The following is a 23,855-nucleotide window of genomic DNA, read 5'->3' on the forward strand; positions in this document are numbered from 1 at the left end:
GTACAACTTGTTTGAACTAGAAGGTTCTTGTGACAATGTCTGACAGATTTTATGAGTACCTTGGTTGCTGCTTTGTGTGACACATAGCCAGGAAAAATATAGTTGTAGAAAATGACAGTGAAACTAAACAAAATGCACTATTCACTATCTTCTGATTCAAAATGGAGGCCATAAAACAAGGTGAACAATACCTCAGTAATACAAATTTGGACTTAAGTCAGAGAAATAATTTAATTACTTTATCACACTGACCAGGAAAATACAATTGTATATACTGCAGTACATGGTATTGTGACACAGAGGCACAATGGTTAGGATTGCTGCTTCACAGAGCTAGGGCTCTGGGTTCAATTTCTGAGGTGCTGTGTCACGAGCAGTTCTTTCCGGGCCCTATGCGGACGACATGATCCAGAATAGTGAAGACACAAGGGGAAAAATGGTCATGCAGGAAAAGGGTCTGGAGACGGGGGGGCGTGTCCATGCAGTGCAGGTGTCCAGGGGAAGTGAATCCAGGCGAACAATCCATGTAGGAAATCCAAACGGGAAGTCAGAAACAAGGGCTGAAGTCCATAGCCAGGCGATCCATCCGGAGGGGGTGGGGAACAGGAACCGGGTCGGAACCGGCGAGGGGAACCAGGAACTAGGAACAGAAAGTTAAAAGCATAACGGAGCCAGACGCAGCAAGACCGCGGGCTCTCATGATGTGGAAATCAATGAGGAACCAGGAGTAAGGTCCGCGTCTGGCTTTTAAATGGGAGCGGGATTAGGGACCAGGTGCAGACAATGGGGCAGAACAAGGAAGGGCTGGAGCGCCCTTAAGAGGAGGGGTTAGCGATTGTGACATGCTGTCTGTGTATAGTTTTTGTATCTCCCCCTGTTTATGTGGGTTTCCTCTGGGTGTTCCGAACTCCTCCCACAGTCCTCAGACATATTAGTAGGTAAGTGGGATTCTGGGAAAATAGGCCCTGGTGTGAGTGTGTGACTGTCTTTTTGCTTGCCAGATTAGGCTCCGGCACCTCCGTGACCCTGTATGTTGGATAAAAAGGAATTGACAGATTTTCATGGAAATTAAATTTTACACACTTAAAATGAGAACAGATACTTAAACCCTTACAGAAAAATTGTAATCGTACACGAAAATACTAGTGAAAATGTTAGCCTTTAAATTCCTCTACACATGTGACTTTCTCTTTGTATTTCTTTAACGTGAATGGCCAAAAGTTAGAAAATAAAAATAGATTCCACACACACAAAAAGCTGACTACGAAGAACTCTTCTTCCTTCTTACCCTTAATCAGAGTAATTGAGCTTAAACTGTCCATTACACTTTTTGCCTTTTTCTGTAACCCGCAATGCATCATTAATTATATTTTTTTATCACCAGACACTTCCTTTTATTAAGTATCAAGTATATTTTTAATGGGGGGTTTTATTAAACCAAATGATTCAGTTTCTTTTTATGCATGAAATTTACCAAGACTGTTGTGGTGAAAATTCAGTTCAGTTTTGAGCAGTTATGAAATAATGAAGTTTTTTTAAAGCAGTCATTAAACTGCAGTTGATAGTTAAGTCTAAGCTCATAACCTTTGGAATTTGTTACATACATCATCTGTGATATAATAATATACTTTATACATGTAGTTCAGGTGGGTAGCTGCGTCAGGAAGTCGACTTGAAAGTCAATTAATGAATTAATGTATAAACTTAATTACTTTATACATGTAATAGCTGGGCCTGTTTGCGATATGGAATGATGGGATTCTTTTATCTGAATTATAAAGTAAACAGAAGAGAGACTATAAGATTTAAACTGGTCTTATTTTGAACAGAGTTTTGGTTATATACTGGGAAAAAGTAAAAGTAAAATCAATAATTTGAAATTAAAAAAAGTATTTATTGCAATCTTAATGCACCTTGCTTTAGTCTATTCACTGGAACTGAAGAAAGGAAACAGAAAGTTTCCTGGTTTGAAATGTATTTCATAATGCTTTCATAATAAAGGAGCTGAATCGCTTTATTAAATTGTTCTTTAGTGCAATGAGGATTAGAAAACTGGAAGTCAATTAAGTAGCTGAGTTGATAAAAGTCATAGGACCGTGTATTTAAAGGATTACTTCAAGCTCAACGTTGAACTAAAAATTAGTTGGCGCTGGTGGGAAATAATGACAAGTATTTAACAAAACTTGTAATAATAGGGATGTCTTTACAGATGAGTCATATTTGTCTGGAATAAGCATTCAATTCTAGTGGAAATTGGTTTTATTCCAAACAGAAAAGTTAAATTCAGCTGCATTGGGTGTGAAATGAGGGAGAAACAGTGAAAATAAGGCGGTGAACAGCCTTTCGCAAAAGAAAATATTTTTTTGTCGAAGTAATTGTCTCGAAATAAACTAGTCTTAGATCCTCATTTGGCAGGAGGGTCCCTGCAGTCAGACATCAATGTATGAAATAGAGAAGCTTTTTTCCTTTGATTTTCTAAAGCCAAACCTCTTCTCTTTGTTTTTTGTCTTTCCAGCCGCTGAGCAAGTATCCACCATTAATCAATGACATTTCATTCTGGCTTCCATCTGAGGGTTATGCAGAAAATGACTTCTACGATTTGGTGCGAACCGTTGGGGGGGACCTGGTAGAGAAGGTGTCTCTTGTTGACAGATTTACACACCCGAAGTAAGTAATGACCCTTTTGTGTCTCTTCTGATTTTATTGATCTGAAGATGCAGCCTGTATGCTGGCATGTAATGGCACGGCGTTGCTTAGATATAAAGTATCTTCTCTGGTTGTACGTGGCACACACACAACACTCGAGATGTAAATGGGTGGTGTCCTGTTTTAATGAGCAAAGTAAATATAGTACGTCAATGAAAAACAACTGGTAGGAGGTACTGTAGCTAGTTAGGAAGTGCACATGCCTAAAATGGTTTAAAGTGGGTAAAGGTTAGATGAAGATGTTGGTATAGTTTGTGTGTTGATCAAAACACAAATGTTCATCATTTGGAGATGTCTGTGCATACAGTCCATTCCAAACTGTTATGATCTATGTGTAAGTTTCTAAGATATGATATTTATTTGTGAAAAGTAAAGAAAAAGGAGGTAATGACACAGTCACCCTTTGCCCAAGGTAATCCATTGTCTTTGACAGTATGCTATATAAGATATATATCTTATACTGTATATAATATAATAGCTATATTATGCTATCAAGTGTTCACTTATTGAAGACATGTCTGCATTTGCCCCTTATACAGTACAATATACAGTACTTTGCCCAGTTCATCTGATATTTGAATGTCATTTCAAGCCCTGATGTAACTTCTGTGGCAGCTTTTGCAAAAAAAAACCTGTTTAAAACCTTATACATTTGAGAAAATATAGAATAGAAATGTACTCTTTAGACAGTCTGAAACCTTTTGTATATGGACTGAATTTGGGCGTGTGTGAGAGTCATCTGCTACAATCTGGCATATACAGTATCTAAAAATGATGCTTTACCATGAATCCTGGCCTAGCAGTGCATATCTCTCCTCTTTATCAATCACTGTACAGTAGGTCACAGCGAAAGACAGTATATTTTTGATAAAAATATACAAACTCGTGTTATGTTTATAGTAAGGCAGTTTTAAAATTGACAACAAATCTCTAGCTGCAGATAATAAAGTCACTCTTTACTAATCAAATTCTAAATCAAAAATCAAATTTAAATCAAATTCTCTTACTCGCCAAGATCTGCTCATTTAATCAGGAGCCTAACCTGGACAACACAAGCTGAGAAAGGACATGTGTGTGGCTGGATGCATCTTTTCCTTTCTGATTTTGCGATTGAAAAATACAATTTTGTGGAGGAGAAACGGTACAAAATAACAACAAAACATAGAAAAACAATATCACAATATCCCTCACAACACCTCAGAAAGAAAAACGTCCTAGCAGATTTTTGAGTGTCATGTATGACAGTACGGTCACAGTATTCCTTACTGCCTCAGGTTCTATGTATTTTAAGCATTTTATTTTCTCCAGAGATAACAGAATACAACATCTAAAACTCTTCACTATCCCCCAAGTGTCTAGCTGAGGTCTCTTAAAATATTGTCTGAAAGCTACAGTGGAGCCGACATCAATAAGCATCAGCAGCAACTCCAAACCTTCACTCTCCCCCTCCACCTACACCATAGATCCTAACAGTTGAGCGATAATTATAAATAATATCTGGATAGGTCCTGATACCAGGAGAGGGAACTAGCTTCATATAATGTTGTCTAGGATGAGGTCAAATACAGAGTTTCTCTACTATTTTCACTGTTTTCTAAATCCTGATTATTTAGAAATACTGTATACTGTAGGGACATATTGATAAAAATACTGTGTGAAATGCTCTGAATCTATCCCTTGTGTAATTCAACATAGCTGGGTTTCCTTCCGAGTCATAAAATGTTTGTATGCATGTGGTAATTGAGGTTAGTAATTTCTTGAGGTACTGTACATGACATTTTTATTTAACCTGTTATTTGGCTCTTCTGGAGGGAATGACAGATATGAACCAACCCGCAATTGCTGGTTATTGGTTTTTTTTGTCTTTCATGTTGCAAAATAGAATCAGCATCAAATCAACACATACCATGTTTACTAGAATTGTAGCAAAATTCTTTGGCATTTCTGCAGTTCCTTGAAAAAACTGGTGACCTGATTTTTTTTATTTTTCTGAGCACTGTACAGTGTTAACAGAAAACATTTTTCTTAAGCCAGGAGTAACAAGAACAGAATCCTTCCATCAGGGAACAGTAATGATAAATTCGAAGGAGAGTCATTACCTTTAAACATGTATTGTGCCACGCAGGGCAAATTTCATCTATTCCTTTCTTTGTCAACGCTTGACAGCCTTCTCAGTTCCAAAAAGAACCCATGGAATATATACAGTGGATATGAAAAGTCACCACCCCCTTTCAAAATGTGTACCTTTTGTTGTATGACACTATGAAGATAAAAAAAAACATTAAATTAGGCTCGTTCCAGTTTTACACACAGTAGCCCACATTGGGCATATGAAAATAAAATTCTAAAACATTCTGAAAATTAACTAATATTACAACAGTATTATTTGGATAAGTGAACACCCCCCTTACAATTGCATTTGCAAACTTGCTCAGGTATTACCAATCACCTTACAGATCACACAACAAACTAACTGGCTCCCACATGTGATCAGTTGTGGTGACTTTGATTAGTTCGGCATAAAAGCTGCTGGTTTTAGAGGATTTCTATGCTTGAAAGTGCAATTTACAGCAAGGATCCACTATGGGCAGAAAGATGCTTTCAAAAGAACTTTGAGATAAAGTTGTGGAAAGGTGCAAGTCAGGAGATGAGTATAAAAAGATTTCAAAGGCTTTAAGTATCCCATGGAGCACAGTCAGGACCATCATTACGAAGTGGAAGGCGTATGGCACCACCCAGACCTTGCTTAGATCAGGATGTCCCTCCAAACTGGATGACCAGGCAAGAAGGAGACTGATCAGAGAGGCTACCAAGAGGCCAATGGCAGCTTTGAATGATCTACAGGCCTTTATGGCAAAGACTGGTCATTGTGTGCATGTGACAACAATATCACAAATGCTACACAAATCTGGTCTGTTTTAAAAAAAGCCACATAAAGTCTTGTTTATGTTTTGCGAAAAAGCGCCTTAAAGATGCTGTGGTCAGATGAGCCCAACATCAAACTTTTTGGCCGCAATGCAAAACGGTACGTCTGGCGAAAACCCAATTCCTCTTACCATCCAAAGAACACCATTCCTACAGTAAAGCACGGTGGAGGCAGCATCCTGCTGTGGGGGGGTTTCACTTCAGCTGGGACTGGGGCACTTGTCAGGATAGAGGGGAAGATGGATGGTGCAAAATATAGGCAAATTCTTAAAGAAACCTGCAGCCCTCAGCCAGGAAGTTGAAAATGGGAAGATGGTTCACCTTTCAAAATGAAACCAAAAGCACACCACCTAAGCAACCGTACAGTGGCTGAAGGACAGGAAGGTGAATGTCCTTGAGTGGCCTAGTCAGAGCCCCGACCTAAATCCCATCAAAAATCTTTGGAATGACTTGAAGAGGGCAGTCCATCAGCAGTCACCACGCACTTTGAGCTTGAACAATTCTGTAAGGAGGAATGGGCAAATATTCCTACCTCTAGGTGTGCAAAGTTGGTAGAGATGTATCCAAAAAGACTCAAGGCTGTAATTCAAGCAAAAGGTGCTGCCACCAGTCATTAACCCGGGGGGATGCTCTCTTATCCAACCCAGTTATTCTACTTTTTATTTGATTTTTTTTTTAGAAATTTTGCTTTCTTTTTTCACTTGGATGTTGCAAGGTACAATTTGTAAATAAAACTGGAAAAAGTCTGATTTTATTTGTCTTCTTTTTGGGCTCTAGGGCAACAAAAGGTGAACATTTTGAAAGGAGGTGGTGACTTTCTAAACCCCCTGTAATTTGTCCTGGATATGGACACAATACAATGTCATGTTATGCAATTAAAAATAGATATGTTAACATTGATTTTGTGGCTTCACATTAGAATGCATAAAACAATTACTGTACTTGGCTTGGTTACAATTTGTATTCATTTTGCTGTGTAAAATAACAATGTGAGTTAACAATGATTGATTGGTGAAAATGTACTGGTTTTATTCTTATGCAAATTCCAATTACGTACAAAAGGGAAAATCACCGATTCGACTAAATCGTTTAGATTAGTAAAGCATGAAAATGTGGGTATATTGGAGGGATTCCTTTATTCTCTCACCCCATGAGTCAGTTTCCTTCATATCTTCCCACATAGTGCTGATTAATCAATATAGACTCTTGCTGCTATTCATGAGGTATTCGTGTTAATCACCTTGGTGTCTTTTACTCTTTCTCAGAAAACACTCACTTAATAATTGAATACTTGTTTCATGCATCTCTGTTTGACATAAGCCTCCTTTCTGATGGAATGCTATAAAATCTAGAATGGCAGCAGATTACCAACAAAAAGCTTTTTCTCAATCAGTGTACTTAGCATCTCTGCCTGAGGCCTCTGGCAGATGATAGCACAGGTAGTGGCAAAAAAGCCCTTCATTATGCTGAACAAAAGAACAGAATAATATAGAGAATTTGCCACAGAAAGTTATTTTTTACTTTTTCTTAAAGTTTTCTTTGGTTTCTCTTTGCACATTATTCTGGGTAAACAGTTACTCATGTGTTAGTAATGTTTATTTATCTGTGTGTTTAAGACTGTGACTAAAATATATTTTAGTTGTAGAAAAGCTTTAGTATTAGTTTAAAGTTATACACTGCCCCCCAGATTCAATCATAATGTAATAGGAGCAAAAGTATCATATAATGAGAATACATTTTGGATTGGATAAGGTTTTTTACTCAAATTTTCAAATAATCTTGTGCTGTAATCATTTTAGCACAGAGCATAATGTCATATTTATCTTCCATCCAACTTTTGGATCTTCCGTCCAGCTTTTATCCAGTTCAGGGTCACGTGGGAGATGGGGCCTATTCTGGCACAAGGCAGGGCACACCCTGGATGGGACGCCAGTACAGACACACAGACATACTGTAGACATACACACACTCACACTCACACCAGTGTCAATTTTCCCAGAAAACATTTCACCTACCAGCAAGTCTTTCGACAGTGAGAGGAAAACAGAGCACCCAGAGGAAAACCACACGAACATGAGGAGAACATTCAAACAATGCAGATACTGTAGCACTCAACAATCCGCAAAAACTCTACCTCTTTCTGCTGTAGAGTCCATTTTAAGAAAGTTTAGGTTACTGGTATAGTGTCAACTCTGCTAGAAACAGGACACAATTATGTGTTGCCACCATGGGTGAGAACCGTGGTACCAAAGGCAGCAGATGGAGATCTCCACGTTCAAGATACACAGTATTAAGAAGTACCATTTTAAGCTGCTTGTATTAATGGCATAGCTGAGATGCAAGGAAGAAGGCTCTTCTGAGGTTGGACTCAAAATAAAGCAACTTGCCTGACATTATTTGAGCTAAAAGTGAGGTTTTTGGACATACATCGCCTTCTTATGTCTAGTGCTCATGTTGAGAAAACGCTGAAAACCTCCTTATAATATTATGGGGGATCTATTATATTTTGGTGTAATTTTCCATCTACAGGTCCTGGAGTTTTTGTAACGATAGGAGAAATCATAAACACTTTTGACTGTTTCGGTTATTTGATGTATATTGTTCCTCGTTCATCAGGGGTATTAATAAATAATTATTAGGGAAAATTACGAAAACAACATATCTGTTAATAATTTAGTTAACAAAAAAACAAATAGATCCATCTGACAAACAGCTACATGCAGCATAAACCATATACCTGTGGCCGGCAGAGGAATCCTTCTCCTTTGGGCCCCTGAGCAAGGCCCTTAACCCCAACTGCTCCAGGGGCGCCGTATAAATGGCTGACCCTGCGCTCTGACCCCAAGCTTCTCTCTCCCCGTCTGTGTGCCTGTGTGTCTCATGGAGAGCAAGCCGGGGTATGCGAAAAGACAAATTCCTAATATGATAAATTATATATGGCTAATAAAGTAATCTTATCTTATATACAAAAATAATACTGTTATATTGTTTTCATTGTTTGGTTTTTGTTTTATTTTTATTTTATTTATTGTATTTATTAATAACGTAAATTACAGTGAACCTAAAATCCAGTGCAATATTCAGTATGGGCAACCACAATAAATAAGGTGCAGGTTATTGATACTGCAGTATATGATGGCATAGTGAGATAATGGTATACTAAATGCTATAAGAATGAGAGCATGGTGAACAGTGCATTAAAGGGAATGTGCTTGTGTTTTGATATTCTGTACTCATCAGATGTTCTTAATATCCACAGAGATGGGTGTCTCCCTTGGAATTCTGAAATAAGAAACAGGTGTATATATTGTGCTATATGAAATTAGTTCTTCCAGCTATTAAAACTATTTTCTTTGCATCACAACATTATGTCCCTGATTACATGCTATTCTCATGCAATACAGTATTAGACTAATGACTTTTCAAACCACATGCATACTGTAGACCTTATCAAGCTCCTAATGTGTCCTCCTCTTTGACCTACAGTTCCTGTGTCACTGTAAAACACATTTAAAAGCGAACCTCAGGGTATTTTGTGCTGGAGAAGTTCTTTATCCTGGAGTTTGGAAACTAAATTAAAAGATTCATAAAAAGACCTTTCAGCATGTAAAAGCCATAAGCATAAAACTTTGTCCTTGTACTTAATCTTTTTTTAAATAGCGCTATTTTTATCAGTTTAATGAGAGCCATAAATCCATTTAAATATGGTATTGCTAGACTTTTTTATGCCTATCATACATTACAGAATTCACTGGAAGTAATGACTACATTATCTGCAACTGTCCATTTTAGTAACAAATTCAAGGTGTTCTTATCCATTGAGAAAATCACTTAGTTGACATCTCCAACATTACAGTGAGCATTAATGGTAAAGGTGGCCAGTCAATAATGTAGACCAGAGGTGCTCCTGAAGAGCCCACAGTCTTCTGGGTTTTTTTTTCCACTCGAGCTCTTACTTACTGTATATTGGTGGTCTAATTATTTAATTTGACGGCATAAGTGTTAATGCTAAGCTGTTCTATAAGGAGCTGTGCTTTAACTGAAGTGCATTTTTTTACTAATCAACTGTAAAAGACCCCAGGAACAATCCTTTATCTGTCTAATTAAGAAACTAGTCAGATTGTTTAATTGACTTCTCAGGTAGGACCAAAACCCAGAGAACACTAGGCCCTCCAGAAATTGAGGTTTGACATCTGTGATATAGACAAACTATACCTATTATATATGTTCAAAGCAAAAGAAAACGAATGAAATAAAAAAATCACTTTTGAATAGGAAATCCATGATTAAATATTCAAACCCTTTACTGTGGCCAACCTGAATCAGTTTAGGTACACAAAATTACTTTAACTACTCATTAGTTGAGTTCAGAATAAATACACCTGTCTTTGTAAAGTCTTCCATTCAGCGAGTGAATTTCAAGCATGAAGACCAATGAGTTTTCAAAACAGGTCTCACTGATCATGACAGTGATGATGGTACAGTAGGTACCATAAAAGGAGTTACAGGTGTTTATAAATAATCACAGCTATTAACTTACCAAACAGAAATGCCTGGATTAAAACTGATTTTTCTGTTCAATAGTGCCACCAATCTTAACTCACCAGAATCATCCCAGGATACTAGGAGTTTCTGTATTGCCTCAGCTTGATGTGGTGTTCCACTGATTGCCAGAGGGCTGCCTTTCATATGTCTGAAATCTCTAAAAATAGCTGTGAACCAGACAGTGCAGTAAAATGGATTATACATCATCAGTATCTCTGGCAGCTTACTCAGAAATCCCGATATTAGTGAATGTGGTGAATTAAAGATTTGCGAATATGGTGAATTAAAGATTCATTAGCTGGATTCTCCATAACTTGGGGCATTAACCTTCTTTTTTTCACGAACAAGAAATAAAATGATCCAACAGTGGAAGAAAATGATGAAGTCTACTTTGTGTAATGCAAAAGTAACTTGTATTTACTTTCCTCTGCAGTAAAGTACCAAACTAGAACAGTTTCAGTGAATCACTTTTTTTTTTCTATAAATAAAGGTATTTATTGCAGAAACACAGTAAAACTGATACTCTTAAGAAATCTGATCATTAAATTAAAATTTCACTTGGATCACTAGAATGCCAGAAATCACATCTTCATTTTATATTATGTTTTAGGTGTATTATCTGCAGTATATGTTAGGTATTTTAGTTGTATGAAATATTAGTAATATTAATAGTATTTTTTAGGTAAACAAAACCCTATCAGATTTATTTACCTTGAAGCAAATGTGTTTCTTTTCACTGTAAAATATGAATCATTGCTTAGAAAATACTACTACTGCCAGTAGTAATAATAAATGCATGTTTTACCAGTTCAAATATTGAAGCTTTAAAATGGAATTATAAAGTGTCTCTTGTATGTAGCTATAAGGAATTACATGTAGTTTAGATGAGATTTCAGTCTTTTCTAGAATTCCACTGTTTAAACATTGCAGTGGCGTAATGTTCTGAAGACCAGGGACCGACAGTGTTCGATTAAGAATTGTTCACAATTTTTAGCAGCTGCAATTTTTGTAGGGCTCAACTGTTTTGCATACTAATAGAAGGAATAAATTTAGACTTAATTATAATCCTAATATGTGCCTTCTGTTCCATGCACGACTGGAGGGCAGCATATGTTTGCTGTATGTACAGCCCACTAAGACGGCATCTGTAGTTTTCAATTACAGCCATGACTGACACAAACCTGAAGGCCGATACCTGTGGAGAGCAGTATGCAACAGCTCTATTCCAATGCTTGCTTTTATCAAAGGGGGGTAAAGAATCCAATATTAGTTTAATTAATTAGTACAAAACTGAGCTAGAACAAAAATTGGAAGTGTTTGCAGAAAATGTTCTGATTGAAAGGTACAGTATAGGGCTAGATGACTTTAGGGAAGTTCAAAAAGCTGCCTTTATCAGATGCTTTTTTGCTCTAAAAAAAGCTCTTGAACTGTTTTACTTTTTTTTCCATCTGATTTTATGTCTGTTCTCTTGTTCTTCTTTCTTCCAAAGCATAACTGGAAAATTCAGGTTTGGTATAACGTTGAGGTCGGTTCCAAACCCTGAGTTGCAGAAACATTAGTTCTGCGATTGGAATGCCACGCACAATCGGCACTTTTGATATTTCACCCTTAACCAGAGCAGTGAAGTAGGTCACTGAATGCACCCAGAGTGAGAGAGACATTACATGAGCTTTTGACCTGTCAAATGGACATCCTCAGCTAGTTTAATGACAATGGCATTACAGCTGCCAAGCAACACCCCAGATGCCCAGCAAGTCTTATCATGTGACAAAAGGGCACCGTTTGGACATGTTCACAAAAACCCTTGTCAGAGTGTAATGAATGTTGCAGGAAAGGCATGTATTATCAAAGATAAAATTTCTCAGACAGCACACAAGCTTGTCTATTAAAGATATGTGACTAGGAAGGAAACCTTTGTTTATGACAGCGCATATAATGTGGCGATATTCAAGAACTATTGCTTCACAATCCTGTGGAGTTCTGGACCAAACTACTCTTCTCTGATGAATTGAGCGATTGAGTTTCAGCAGATACAGTATGTATGGGAATGAAGAAATGCGGGTGAGAACGTTCAGCCATTTACAACCGACAATGAAACCAATGGTTTCAGTGCCATTATTAAGGCTGCAATTTATTATGCCTGAGAACAAGGCCTTGTTTTAACTAAATGGTCTTTTAAACCAAAAGATGTTTTTAGTGTTCAAAAGAAACTGAAATGCTTTTGGTTTCCTTACTATTTAGTATTATTACCTTACAGTATACGTAATGAGTTAATAAAATGATTTAGCTATTTTATATAGTGTATTGTAACGCTTACGGCCGACAGGTACTGTGTAAGAGCCGGCTTACCAGAGCAGGTGACGTCACCGCCCTTCCCAGTGATAGCAGGACCACAGCCCCTGGGCTGTGGAGAGATCTCTCTTTGGCTCACCGGGCTGGGTCCCTGTTGAGTGACGCGGGAGTCCCGGGTTCGAGCCCCCGACGGTGGGGGGCCGACCTAATGCGGCAAGGGCGCCTGCCTGAGCCCCCGTTGCGTTACAGTATAGAATAGAATAATATTCCTATACAGTACAGGACTTTTACTATTACAACCTTCAAAATGTTATTACATGTACAGTATCAGAGAAGCTAGAGAGAAAATGCGTATGTGCATATACTGTATGTACACATATACAGTATATTTGTTACCATCTAGAAATTATGAATTTATGAATTATGGAATTATGAAGTGGTGCAGTAGTTAACATTGCTGCCTCACAGTGCTGGGGCCCTGTGTTCAATTCCTAGGATGCTGTCTGTGTGGAGTTTGTGTGTTTTTCCCATGTTCATGTACTGTAAGTTTGGCTTCAGGTGCACTGTTTTTCTCCCACAGTAGAAAGCCATACTGGTAAGTTAATTGGCTTTTGTAAAATTGGCCCTGGTGGGAGTGTGAGTGTTTGTGTCTGTGTGCCCTGTAATGGACTGACATCATGTACAGGGTATATTGTGCCTTGTGTCCAATGCTTCCCATGATGGGCTCTGGGCTACTATGACCCTAAGTTGGATAAGTTGTTAGTGAAAGTGATGTGTTGTGAAAATTAAATAGCTAATTGCTGTGGTCACTACTATTACAAACAAATATGAAGTTCCATGAAATATGAAGTGAAATGAACAGTAGGGTGACTGTTGTTATTACGTGAACTACAGCCTGTTGCCCTAATCCTCCACTATTATGTGATGCTGCGTGGGGCGGCTCACACCTAGGGACGTTGAACCACACGGGTCCATGCCATTTGAACACCCACTATAAGATGCCACGTACAAGCTCTCACATGGAGCTAAATTCCCCTTTCCACATGCTCTCCTCCGAGAATAGTGTTGTACATGGCCCTCTTCCAGAGTAGACTAGCCTTCCTACTAATCCCCATCTATGAACTGGCTTCATCACTCTGTTCTCCTCCCCACTGAAAGCTGGTCTGTGGTGAGCATACTGGCACACTATGGCCACCGTCACATCATGCAGGTGGGGGCTGCACATTGGTGGAGTGGAGTCCCCATGACCTGTAAAGCACTTTGAGTGCAGTGTCCAGAAAATTTGCTATGTACTGTAAGTGTAAGCAATTATTAATTAATTAGCAATTATATAACTGCAGCCTGTTTCATTTGCTAGTCTCCAATATTATACAGCTTCACAGAGAGCCGTGACCTTTGCTTACCGATCAGATGCTTTAACAACACACACAGTGGCCAGCCTTGCTGAATACCAGTGGCCTCAACTGTTTACACACTATAGGAGCCTGTTCGCACACGGTAGGGTCACAGTAAAGCAACTGTTCGCCAACCACTTTCTGATTCTGCGATTTTGAATTATGTTTGGAGGGTGGAGGTGTACTATAAGTAGAAAAGATGTAGTCCTGTGTAGGCAGGGTACTGACTTCATTTTATAACAGTGAAAGTTAGTTGGCAAAAACTGGCAACTTTGTTGTTGAATATTAGTTTTATTTGTGTAAATGTCAAAAAGACAAAATGTATGACATTATTTTATATGAAAATACTCCCTGAAATGCTACCATGTAAAGGTACTGTAGCATACATGGGACGGTTTCTTTATTTTTTTAGGTAAATTATAAATGTTTTAAATGTCTTGTACAGTAGTGCAAGGGTCACAGTACCAAGGCAAAGCTTTTGTCTTCATGCTTATTCCAGCCACGTTTTCAGTTTGTTAAAGGCTATAACAATAAAACTGGGCAAATTTAACCAGAAAATGCATCTTTTGTTAGAAAATGTATCCAGGCATCTCTTGCATTTGTCATGATATTGTGGTATGTTGACGTGCATTAATCACACATATTCCTCATACCGTATAAACTGCAAAAGTGAAATGTTGCACATCTTAAAACTTTCTTGAGCTACAAAGCTTTAGAAATTACAATATGCATATGTTTTGTGTGTGACAATATGCTAAAGCTGTACTTAAGATGTAAGTAGTGTAGTCTCAAACTCCAGCATCATATGAATTCCCAGGATAAGAATTTGTACCACATAATATTCACTCAACTCTGAAATGACTGAGCAGCTCCCCCAGTGTGTTAGAGCAATGTAGGACAGCAGCACACACACAGCCTCAGACTATTATATCTTATTGGTTGAACATAGGCGGACAATATTTGAGCAGAACTTGTGGGAACCCCAATACATTTCTTACTCTGCACTTGAAGGGATTTTTAAAAGTGCGATATCCACTCTCTTCTACATTGTAGTGGTGTGAACATGTATTCCTGGCATCTAAATACTGTTTCAACCTGCAGTAAACATGATTCACCAGAAGCCTGCACATAGCTTGAGCTGACCCGGTATGTTCAGTCCATGTTTAATCAGTGAAAGACAAATCGCCTCCAATTCCTACTTGACAGGGACAATATTGGGCCTACGTTGTACCTCCAGGCACAAAGGCCTTTAAATAGGGAGGAATAGATTGATAGAGGTTGACTAAAAAATACATAGCTCTAGATATGAAGACTCAACAATGTATGGAACCTATAAAATACCTTACAGAATACATTGAGAGACATGAGCCTGCATTAATCTTCTCCTCCCTCATATAAATGACTGTTTAACATATATAAATACTCTGTTTAGATAATAATTGTTTTATTTCACATACTCCGTTGGATTGATTAATATGTCACGTGAAAATGGTGATCATAACTTGTTTGTTGATCACAAAGGTCTGTTTTATTCTAGTGTTGAAATTGTCATCTTGTAAAAGCACAGCATTTATCAAGATAAGCTTGATACCCCTTTTACTCTTAAAACAGTAGTTTAAATTGCGAGGGAGGCTTTCGCTGTCAAAATAAGCTTAGGATTAAGCACAAAAATAGAGGGGGTAAACTGTGTTGCGTTTGGTGAGATCTGAAATTAATTAAACCATGTCAGCTCAGGCTACATCAGTTATGCGTTTGAAGATTATGCAAATAAGAACTACTTTTTTCAGCTGTTTGAGGAATGCCCAGTATTAACTGAAGGATCCGCGTTACTAAGGAATCAACCTAATGAACTTGTAGGACTAATCTCTGACTGGATAACTATTGGTAATGGATAAATGTACCACCTCAAAAGTGCTTCCTACTCAAATATCTTTTTTTTCAGATTATGGAGCAAATGGATTATCCATTAGCTTTCAGTTTCTTGCCCCAAAAGTATTGCTATCACAAATGTTACAGTAGTTTTATGTTTCTTTTTTTCCTTTTTTAATATTTTCTTTCCAATTATAAAAGATGGAATACAATTCTGCCGGACTATTGACTGGAGAGCCAGTTATTGCGAGATTGGTAGAGCAATTTGGTCATTACGTGCTTTTATGCCATGTGAGAAATAGACACTTTATCTTTTAAGAGACACCATTATATTTTATAACAAAGCACAAAAACTTAATTATCAGGGAATGTACATCCATTTCCCAAGTGTAGTGCTTCTGTGAATGGGAGGGAAACAGCAAATTGAATGAACATACTGTAGGTGAAATTTAGATTTCTAGCTGTAATATAAAAAAAAAACTTATCTGATTAGTTTTGGAAACAACAACAATAAAAGCAAAAACATCAGTCGATTTTTACACAAAATAATTTATTCTCATGAAGATGCCCCATAGCTAGGCAGTAGGTTCAACATAAAGTATTAACATTTATGTTTTAAAGAAAAAAATATGCATTTGAACTGCAACCCTTTGAGTGTCTATGGGTCACAAGACCCACTCTGTTTTGAGTAACCACTACGGTCACCCAGTATCACATTCTACAAGCTTATCAATGCATAGCTCTTGTCTGTGTCCCAGGTCTGCTTTCCCTTCTCTGAAACACATTATTGCACTAACCCAGGCAGCAGCTATAAAGTATGAACCTTTCCACAAGCATCTTTCACAGGGGGGAGGTCTTGGCATGTAATGTCTTTCTTTTGAGATTGGCTTCTATTATTTATTGGCCACAGTGCTTCCATTTGCTTTTGGCCAGTAAAGTGACCATGTCCTTTTTTTCCTCCTTTCGTATTCTATGAATTATTTAGCTGCTGCTCGCGTCAACCACATTTGGATGGCTTCCGGCCCTTCTCATTGATGAGTATCCAGGAAACCTAGGCCTGTTAAATATCTGCTGCTGTAGTCCAGCCTTTTGGGATTATATAGGAGCTGACACTGGAGTAGTTATTCATGTCTGTGCCTCTGAGCGATGGTAGGTAGCTTGAAATAATAAGTGATTTCATGGGCAACATCAACGACATGATTTATTAAGGATGCAGATATACAGTATAATATCAATTAATTCTTATTTTATGTGGTGGAGTACCTTGTATTGAAATGAAGTGCATTTTGTGGTAAATATCCTAAATATTTTGATATACACTTGTATTATTTATTCAGTGTGGAGAAAAAATAAGCACCGTGTATTTTAAATACTGCAGCTGAACCTCATACTGTAGTTCTTCCTTGTTATTTTCAATGTAACCTTTCTTGAGCACAGATATTCTTAACTATCATTCTAACTCTGCATAGCATGCACTCATATTTTTTAATTCACTTTATGGATGGTCATGTATGCCACATTCTGATTTTTGTGTGTCTGCATTGCAGTATAATTTCAGTAAATTCTGACACTTTCCTTTCCATTTCAAGCAAGTTTTTTTTGTTAAAAGTTCACGGGAAATGTTGCAGGGTCATTAAAAGGCCAGAATATAAATATTCAGTACAGTGCAGCAATGCTCTGATCACTGTAAACAATGAAACAAACTGCACTGTCATGTGTAGAAATGTTGTTTTATTTTCACTCCTGTATCCAACAGAAAAATGCCTGCATCCTGAGTCTTGGCCTTACAGTATATGCTTCAGCAGGTTTTGTTTTACCAGATATATTTTGCAACCGTTCTGTATTTCTTCATATATTTCATTAGGTAGCATGGGTTAATATTATCTGCAAAATATAAGTGCAGAAAAGGCAGTGAATTTACAGTAACATAAAACTGCTATTTCCATGAAAACAAAGAAAGCATTTACTGCAGGAGATACAGTAAATAAGGTTGCTGGATGTACAAGATGCCATCTGGGTGATCCAGAATTGTCCTGAGGGGCCCTGAATGAGTGTGGTGTTAGATATGTACTTGCAGGTGATACAGCAAGCTCTGTTGCAAGGAAAAGTGCCTGGTGTGGATGGTTGCTGAGGGCGGTCAAGGGAGCTGTGAAAAAGAAGGTTACGCAGATTAGGTGGTCGGCAATATGAGATGATGGGGTGGTCAGAAAAAAGTGCCCCAATGGAGGGATCATCCGGTAGGATGGAAAAGTTGTCGTTAAAAGTCCTGGGGATAGGAAGTGTTTTAGGGTGGTAGGAAAGCACCAAAGGAATACGTTCCTGATTGAGTTGATGGTCCGAGGTGTTTTTGGCTAGGGCAAGGGCCCTGTCAATAATACTGTTAGGATATCCTCTGTTGATGAAAAAGGAGTACATTTTGAGGGCTTGGTTCTGGAAATCGATGTCATCGCTGCTTAATCGTCGTAGCTGAAGAAACTGTGAAAAGGGGAGAGAGTTTTTAGTGTGTTTGGGGTGAAGTGAGCTATACAGGAGAAAGTTGTGTAAATCAGTGGGTTTGTAATAGACCCAAGTAGAGAGTCGTGGGTAGTTAATGGAGAATTGATGTCTAGAAACGGAAGAGTAGTGGAAAATACAGTATGTTAACTGTATATTTGTGGGATGGGTGGAAGTTGGTGAAATGATGCAGAAAGTGCTCAAGCTGGTCGTTAGAGCATGTGGCGGCACTGACGCAGTCATCAATGTATTGCTTGTAGAGGTCGGGGACAAAGCCAGTGTAGGAAGCGAAGAAGTGTTCTTCTACCCAGCCGACAAAAATATTGGCATAGTAATTTATTTATTTGTCATATACAGTATTGTGACCTTTCCTACTCTGCTTTACATACTGTATGTGTATTCATTTTGCTTTGTATTTTGCATTTTAGTAAATTGGATTTGTCATTAATAGACATACACATACACTAATTATCTGTCTGGGAAATTAAACATAATGCAGCTGAAATACTGTAGATGTTTTGCTAATTATATAATACTAGAGACTACTGATAGGCCATGTCTAATTAATAGCCTAGATTGATGTGTTAAACTGTACTTCTTTGATGCTGCTACTAATAACAATTGTAATGGCAGTGTTATTTTTGTAATATGATGACAGTTTTATGCTTAGATTTAAAATAGATACATCATATTGCAAGTCTGAGGTGTCTCGTAAATTCTAGCATTGGATTTTTAGAATATACTGTATAATAGTTAGCAGATGAAAGAATGCCATTCTGCCCATCTCCAGTGACTATTTGCTAGTAACTTCATAATTCATGTACCTCATCAGGGTATTTCTTGAAAGGCACAAAAACGTCATTATTCAAAACATAGTTTGGCATTTCCTCCCAAATGCTTTTATCTCTGTGTAAAGAAGTATCTAGTGTTCATTTTCATAAAGCTGTTCTTAAACTTCACTTATGACTGATTTGTTTATTGACTCTGAAACAATTGATTGGGTTGACTTTAAGGTTTTGCACTTAAGCCCTGCTGAAGTCTGCAAATGTTCTCTATTCTTCTGTGCATGACCTCTCTTTGGCTAGGGATTACATTGATTATTTTTCACTAGACTCTTTCCAGTCCCGAGATATCCTTCTAGTAGTTTTTGACCCCAGACTGACAGTTTTATAGTACAGTGATCCACAAAACCATACTACTGCAAACTCTATTTAAATATGATACAGACTAATTATAAGGGCAAGCAAGCCAGTCACCATTGCTGAAAAAAAATCAAGATTTGAAAGCATTCAGTTCATGATGTTATTCCCCATTGGATCTTAACTATGACTTAAGCAGATAATAATAATAATAATAATAATAATAATAATAATAATAATAATAATAATCATCATCACTCTACATTACTTTTATTATAAGTATCCCTAATAACATTTTAATTTATGTCTTTTGAATTTAATATCTATCATTTACAATTCAGGATGTGTCAACTGGGCCATTCTGTGTCAAAACAACAAACAAATCTTACTATATTTCTCAGATGTGGAATAACAAATGCTGGTACAGTATAACATTGGTAGAAGCGATTTATGGATAATTTTATGGAGAAATTCCAACTTCCAGTGCCTCATCTATTTACAGCTGTGTGTGTATCACCCCTTTTTCAGTTTTGAAAGAGAAAACACACACTTGCAATAGGTAATAACACTTGAAACAAGTATTATACTGTACTCCCACCACAATTCACATAAGGCAGATGGAAGATTTTTTCACAAGATTTCAGTTTATTTGACATCGAAAGATTCTAATAATTACACAGATGGTAATTCAAAGCCCATTTCTGTGCCTGTTTTTTCTCAAGTCAAGGCAAGGTACATTCTACCTGCAAAAACAATCACACCCCTTTGGGTGGCCAGATTGAGGCCTGAGAACACTAAATGAAACTGATATTGCCACCATATAATACATTTAAAACATTTGATAATCATTGATTACATTTTTTAATAATTCATAATGGTCAGAAATTGTTGCTGCAAGCTATTATTATAATGTAATTATACCATTATTCAACATGTTGAAATGTTTGAGTTTTTTTTTCATACTGTAGTTCATTTTAAATAATCCATAATTTATCAGCCAAAGTCTACAAAACCTGCTAGAACACTTTCATAAAAAGAAAATCCTTGGTCTTGAGATCTTTTAACTGACAGTCATTAATTCTAATTAATAAGTATAATGTAACAGAATGAAAACTTTAATATCTATATTTTACATCATTAGCAGATAAAAGCATAAAAATGTTTGCAAATAAGAGGAGACCTTATAGTTTATCTAGCTTGTTGGGTACATGCTATTTACATTTTAAATACTAATCAAATGGGTTTGTTGATTGTTTGCGTTGTGCTACTGTATTACATAGGCTAGCAAAAAACTACATTCAAGTCATTTGATTTAATTACAAAAACTTAAGGGATTCAGTATTTGGTATATTGAGGTGAACTTAAAATCTTTGTTAGAAAAAAAACATTATTTTAATTAATGCAATGACAGTAAAAAATCAGATGTAATGAAGATCATCAAGTTCCTATTAGCGTGAATGAAGACAGACTTTGTTAAAGAAGTGAACCAGAGAAACACATGTTCTGTTTCAGTAATATGCAGACTAGTATAACGTAAATGGGGCTCAGTGAGGACAGGACATGTACTAGAAGGCAGTAGTTTGCCACTCCAGCCCGTTATGATGGTTATGAGGCTAATGGATGAATCAGATGGATCCATATGTGCAAAGGAGGACTTTCCAGGAAGAAATACCCAGTTTATCAGCAGTACGGCCATAGACTACCATGTGCACACAGGTCATCTGGTAGTCACACTTACAATAGAGTTAAATGAGGGAAGATATTGCCAACTTCTATGTACCAAAGAACACGTAAGGTGGCAACGAAGTGTGGTGGAGTGTTGTCTTGACAAAATGATTCTATTTTGCCCATAACACACCTAATGGAATACATGTAGTTCAGGTGGGTAGCTGCGTCAGCATGTGTAGTTTACAAAGGAACAAGTAATAGGTTTATTCTACGCTGAAAAGAGAAGAGAGAAAACACAATGTTTCGGCTGTGAAGCTTTCTTCAGGTGCACACCTAAAGAAGGCTTCACAGCCAAAACGTTGTGTTTTCTCTCTTCTCTTTTCAGCATGGAATTACACCTATTACTTGTTCCTAATTGAATACAGTGTGATTACAATGGTGACATGGGTGGTGAAAGAGTGCAGAGAGGAAATTAATAATTATACAAAAATGCCTTTGGTACAGATTAGGAGTAACATTACTGTTTACAGATACTGTACATATTATTATTGTCATTGGTCTGTGAATTACATCGATATATACAGTACTCATAAAATATCGAATTAAGGCTGTTAGATCCCAGTGTTGCATTTCTTTTGTGCCTCAGTATACAGTATACTCAGTATCCTCATTTTGAGATCTTACTTGGACATTTCCAGTTTTGTGCAAAAATACTTTTTTTCTCACATTTGAACTACATTTTCAGTTCAGTTCCTGTCAAGTACTTTGGAATGACAAGTGAGATGGTGCAGTTTCAACTAATTTAGATAGGAGGGTCATCAGGAAAACAAACCATACAAAGGCAGCAGTAAGCTGAAAAGCAGTGAATATGTTAACAGTGCAGAGAAAATAAAAACAAGTCAAAAGCCTACAGAAGCTTCTAATTAAACCGAATCTCTTCAGTTCTCTCACTGTCACCCAACAGGGAGATAAGCAGTTTACCAGCTTCAAAATAAAATGATATGCAGTGACAATCTAAGCCACAATCCACATATCACCCTATGGTATTAACTACTCCTTATCTCCATCAGCCCTCCTGAGCTTTGCTTTCTCTATGATACACTAAACAATGGTATGCTTGTGACAATTTGGGGGCTCATCCGGGATCACAAACCTGAACGCGGACGGCTGCTGAGACTCCATCCGGGCCCGGACAATTTTAGTGAATTGGACGAACCTCGGGGGATAATCTGTTTATCCTTACAGAGATGCGTCTGGACAATTGGCAGCTGCCTGACGTCAGTAAGTGATCCTTAAAGAACTAATAGTTTGAAAAGCGAGCCACAGGGGTGTTCTCTTCGATAAGTCAGGGACTTATAACGGGTCTGGGACCCGGCGAGTCTGGGACTCTTGAAAAGAACATATCTTAACACAGACGTGTGTTTTTTGCTCTGCGGAGTAGTTAATGTGATAGTGTTCTAGAAACAGTAAGGCATTGTCGACAATGGGTAATGAGAGCTCTAAAGGCAAAGCTGGGCTGAGCGGTCCAGCAAAGTACATGTACGACAAATTCAGAGAAAAAAGATCCCGGACGAGCCCCCAAATTGTCATGGAAATATAACTATCAAGGAAGCCACAAGAGAGAGTTCTCACCTGAGTAAGGTCTTTATTTCAATATTGCAATATTGGGAGTCTCTAAAGCACTTTGCAGAGTGTCAACAGGGCTCCCAATATTGCAATATTGAAATAAAGACCTTACTCAGGTGAGAACTCTCTCTTGTGGCTTCCTTGATAGTTATATTTCCATGACAATTGTTTCTCCAGGCAACCAATAGGCAGATCTTCTAGGCAATGTTGGTTTCCTGGTGTTATACTGTCACATAACCAATTACTGTCAATGGAACAGTGAGATGATGGAAGGCAAAAGGTTAATCCCCAAGGTCTTCTGAGGGATGTAGTAGGGACAAGGTCCACCATCTTGTCTCCTTGCTGGCATGTTACATATAGAAAATGCAAACTCCTTTGTTGAGATTGCGATCAGTTATATCCAGGTTCAAAAGTCAGATGGATATCAGGCCTTTGGCTATGGATTTTACAGGAACCCCCAGAAATCTCTTCTAGATGTTTCCTCTCTCCATGCTTCTTGTAATGGCAGCTTTGCAGTTGGAAATACCTTGCGAGGCTGTGATCTGATGATGGGATGTGAACGAAGGAAATGCTTGTCATGTACTGCCATGCCCTCAGCTGATGGCCTGACAGCTTCCATTACAGTGGCTTAGACTTTACACAGGTTTTGACACGTTGGGCTTAACCTCTGTTCAGAGTTGGCTGCATAATGAATAGTGTTGAGGATTCTGACATCTGCTGAGGAGCTTGTCTTCAATCTGTATGAAGAACCAGTTCCCAAAACTTCAAACCACATGAGCATAATGAACAACTACAGCTCCTTGCTAGTAACAGTGGGGAAAAAAATGATTGAATATGTATAATCAGTTGTCTGTCTATAGCTGTGTAGGTATTAGTATTGAAACTTTGTATCTTAAACCAGGTATTTCACTACTACATCTTAATTACTACTTGCTGGGGTGACTAAGTTCCTCGATAAACCTAAGAGATTTGCTGTCATTGGGAATGATAGCATTTTAATAAATAATAATTTATCTGCAACTTTTATCTCTAAATTGTATAGTATATGTTCATGTTAATTGCAGGTACTGAGACAGGTTGCAGCAATTATGTACAGAAACCCTGGTTACTGGAACCTTAGCCTACACTCTTTCTTGTTAAGAAATAATTTAGCAACCAGAAAAGTAAATCAGTGTATGATAAACACTTATGCATCATA

The 23,855-nt window shown here is 37.6% G+C and overlaps 1 protein-coding gene across 3 annotated transcripts in view; it reads left to right on the forward strand.

Annotated features, from left to right (window-relative positions):
- The window catches only part of fars2 (phenylalanyl-tRNA synthetase 2, mitochondrial), a 186,956-nt gene that overhangs the window by 112,812 nt on the left and 50,289 nt on the right, over positions 1-23,855 (forward strand). For all 3 annotated transcript variants that reach the window (XM_088919722.1, XM_088919724.1, XM_088919725.1), the window contains one exon: positions 2,516-2,667. In XM_088919722.1, the coding sequence (XP_088775848.1) occupies positions 2,516-2,667 (152 nt within the window). The remainder of the gene's footprint in view (positions 1-2,515; positions 2,668-23,855) is intronic.

This window comes from Atractosteus spatula, chromosome 6, assembly GCF_055471065.1.
Source record: "Atractosteus spatula isolate fAtrSpa1 chromosome 6, fAtrSpa1.hap1, whole genome shotgun sequence".
NCBI lineage: Eukaryota > Metazoa > Chordata > Actinopteri > Semionotiformes > Lepisosteidae > Atractosteus > Atractosteus spatula.